Source organism: Diuraphis noxia, unplaced genomic scaffold (assembly GCF_037042655.1).
Source record: "Diuraphis noxia isolate RWA-SAM2 unplaced genomic scaffold, SU_Dnox_SAM2 contig0001, whole genome shotgun sequence".
In the NCBI taxonomy this organism is placed as follows: Eukaryota; Metazoa; Arthropoda; class Insecta; order Hemiptera; family Aphididae; genus Diuraphis; species Diuraphis noxia.
In genome coordinates this window covers 37,170,135-37,172,786 of record NW_028301711.1, presented here as the reverse complement: position 1 = coordinate 37,172,786, position 2,652 = coordinate 37,170,135, and the positions used below count along the sequence as shown (strand labels likewise).

Genomic DNA, 2,652 nt, shown 5'->3' with positions numbered 1-2,652 from the left:
TTTATAATTTTGATTTAAATAAAAAATATCCATTTCCTATCTTCGCTGAGTAGACAAAACTGGTTCTAGGGGCCACAATATTTAATTCTAATGTTATATTAGTAGAATGTGTACACATTTCTATACACAAAAATTGTTTGAAAAAAAAACTCGTGTGCAATATCATGTACACGAAAAGAAAAATGGTAAGTAAAGGAGTTTACACAATTTTGTACACACGGTACCGGGTAAAAAGTATCAAAAATCATAGTGGCAGTCAACCTGTTAAACTTTTCAAACGATAATAGGACGTATTCTCAAGTACTACTGAAATAAATTTGCATTGTTGATCGAATATATATTTATTATTTCTGATACTTTAAAACGTAACAATGTTAGAGTGAAATCTGTTATATCTGTTATAACTTATAAGGCAGGTCATAACTCATAGTCATAATCACTATACATGGCTACGTCAACGACGATGTCTGAACGGATCCACGAGAAAACGAGGCAACAGAGCTCGCCATTCACCAACACAAATATCGTTCCGTATTTGAATACACTGTATAGTAGGGAGAAAAACGAATTAATTTACTAATGCAGTGAGGAATAGAAATACATACAAGAGCTAGGTGAAACAGTACTTAACATATCTTTCTTACAATTAATTCCTACGGAATGTGATTAGAAAATTGCAGTTTCGTCATTGTAAGTGGCTATCAGTGTATTTTCGATGTTGGAAATATATGATGTGTAAATGTTGAAGAAGTCTGGTAATAAGTCACTTCCTTAATATACTGCTACTTGGATTTTTAATTTAGACGAGAGAAAGCCTACTTATTGGATAAAGAATGAGTGGTTTAGTGAATATGGTTCAGACAATAAGTAGAAAGAGTGGTAAACTTTTTTTTAGTTTAAAGTGTAATCATGTGTACCATACATGATTAAAAAATTGAGATACGTATATGAAACTACATGGGAAGTTTCTGTTTTCAAATGACGATGATATTATGGTGTTTAAAATTCAATAGATTTGGTGATTTAGTATAATTTTTTGAAATTTAAGATTGGGTTCAATTAGTTTCAGCATCACCTTTCTTAATAATTTCCCTAATACAAGTAGTATACTTATTGATCTGCATGAAGTTTGTTAGGTTTGTGTTTATGAATGATTACAAACTATCAATACCATCGGGCGGCATTTTTCTCCAGGCAAATAACGTTGTCCGGAGAACAAGTGCCACCATCCCCCACTCCGGGGCTGGTTGTGGAGATCACGTGGGGAGCAAGTCGAATGGTACGATAGGTTCTCGTAATTTAATCGAATGCTTAGAACCATTATTCGGTTACGTTACTTTATTCGTCGCTGTCTCGAAAAATCGTCAACCAAAAGTTCTTTGGACTCACGGGAATATAAGGACGCACTGATGGTAATAGTCAAATGTTCTCAGACATTATTCTTACAGTCTTTACGTCAAGAATTGTTTTCCAACCAAGCTGTTTCTTCCCGAATATTTGCATTTTTGTCTCCGTTTATTGACAGCTTGGGGATTATTCGGGTTGGTGGATGGTTACGTCATTCCCTGCGAACTGGTCGTCGCAAATGTCCTATTTTGTTTTCAAAGGATTCACATTTATCACTTTTGATAGCCAGGCATTGGCATTATTATGCATGCCATGCAGGTCCACGTCTTATGTCTACGATGATTTGTAGACAATTTTGAATCATAGGTGAACGTCATGTCATCCGCCGTATCATCACTGAATTCAACATTTGCGTGAGGTTAGCAGCTCGCAACCCACAGACAGTCATGGCCGATTTACCGGACTTTCGGATCCAACCAAGTCCTCCTTTCGCTCGAGTAGGAATTGATTATGCAGGACCATTGCACATGAAAGAGATCAGATTGCGCAAGGCACGAAAATATAAGGTCTATATTGCCGTGTTCGTGTGAATGACCGTCAAGGCAGTTCACCTTGAACTTGTGTCCAATTTATCAACAGAAGCCTTTCTGGCGGCTTTCAACCGATTCGTTGCTCGAAGGGGACTGCCCGTGTCTGTGTACTCTGATTGTGGTACGAATTTTGTGGGTGCTTCCAAGAAGTTATTTGATCTAGCAAACAATCCCAAAACCCAGGAGCAGCTCAGCTCCACCTTCACGTGTGATTGGCAGTTTAACCCTTCGAGCGCTCCTCACTTTGGAGGAATTTTGGAGGCTGCGGTCCGTTCGACTAAGCGTCTTTTAGTGCGTGTTGTGGGTAACCAGGTTTTAATATTGGAAGAATTGTCCACCGAGTTATGTAGGAAAGAATCGGCTCTAAAATCTAGGCCTCTTACTCCCTCCTCCAACGATCCCAATGATTTAGAGTGACACCTGTTCATTTCTTGGTAGGTAGATCATTGTATGCTGTACCCGAATCAAAGGTTATTGATAGTTCGTCAAGTCTTAGATGTCGCTGAAAGCTCCTCAACCAAATGTTCCAAGCCTTCTGGTACAGGTGGTCTCACGAATACCTCAATACCTTACAGATTAAGGGTTGTTGGGTAAAGGGCCAAGAGAATGTAAGGTGGGTGATTTAGTAGTTATAAGGATAATCAGGCCCCCCCCCACTAGTGTGGAGATTAGGCAGAGTCTAGGAACTCCTCCCAGGCTCAGATGAAGTAGTTTG

The 2,652-nt window shown here is 38.8% G+C and overlaps 1 protein-coding gene across 1 annotated transcript; it reads left to right on the top strand.

Annotated features, from left to right (window-relative positions):
- Positions 1–1,937: 1,937 nt before the first annotated feature.
- On the top strand, positions 1,938–2,354 carry LOC107168431 (uncharacterized). Its single transcript, XM_015517838.1, has one exon. The coding sequence runs from the start codon at positions 1,938–1,940 to the stop codon at positions 2,352–2,354; it is 417 nt and encodes a 138-aa protein (XP_015373324.1).
- Positions 2,355–2,652: the final 298 nt, after the last annotated feature.

What these genes read in the sequence shown, in the direction of transcription:
- LOC107168431 (XM_015517838.1), top strand. Translation starts at nt 1,938, where the DNA reads ATGACCGTCAAGGCAGTTCACCTTGAACTTGTGTCCAATTTATCAACA.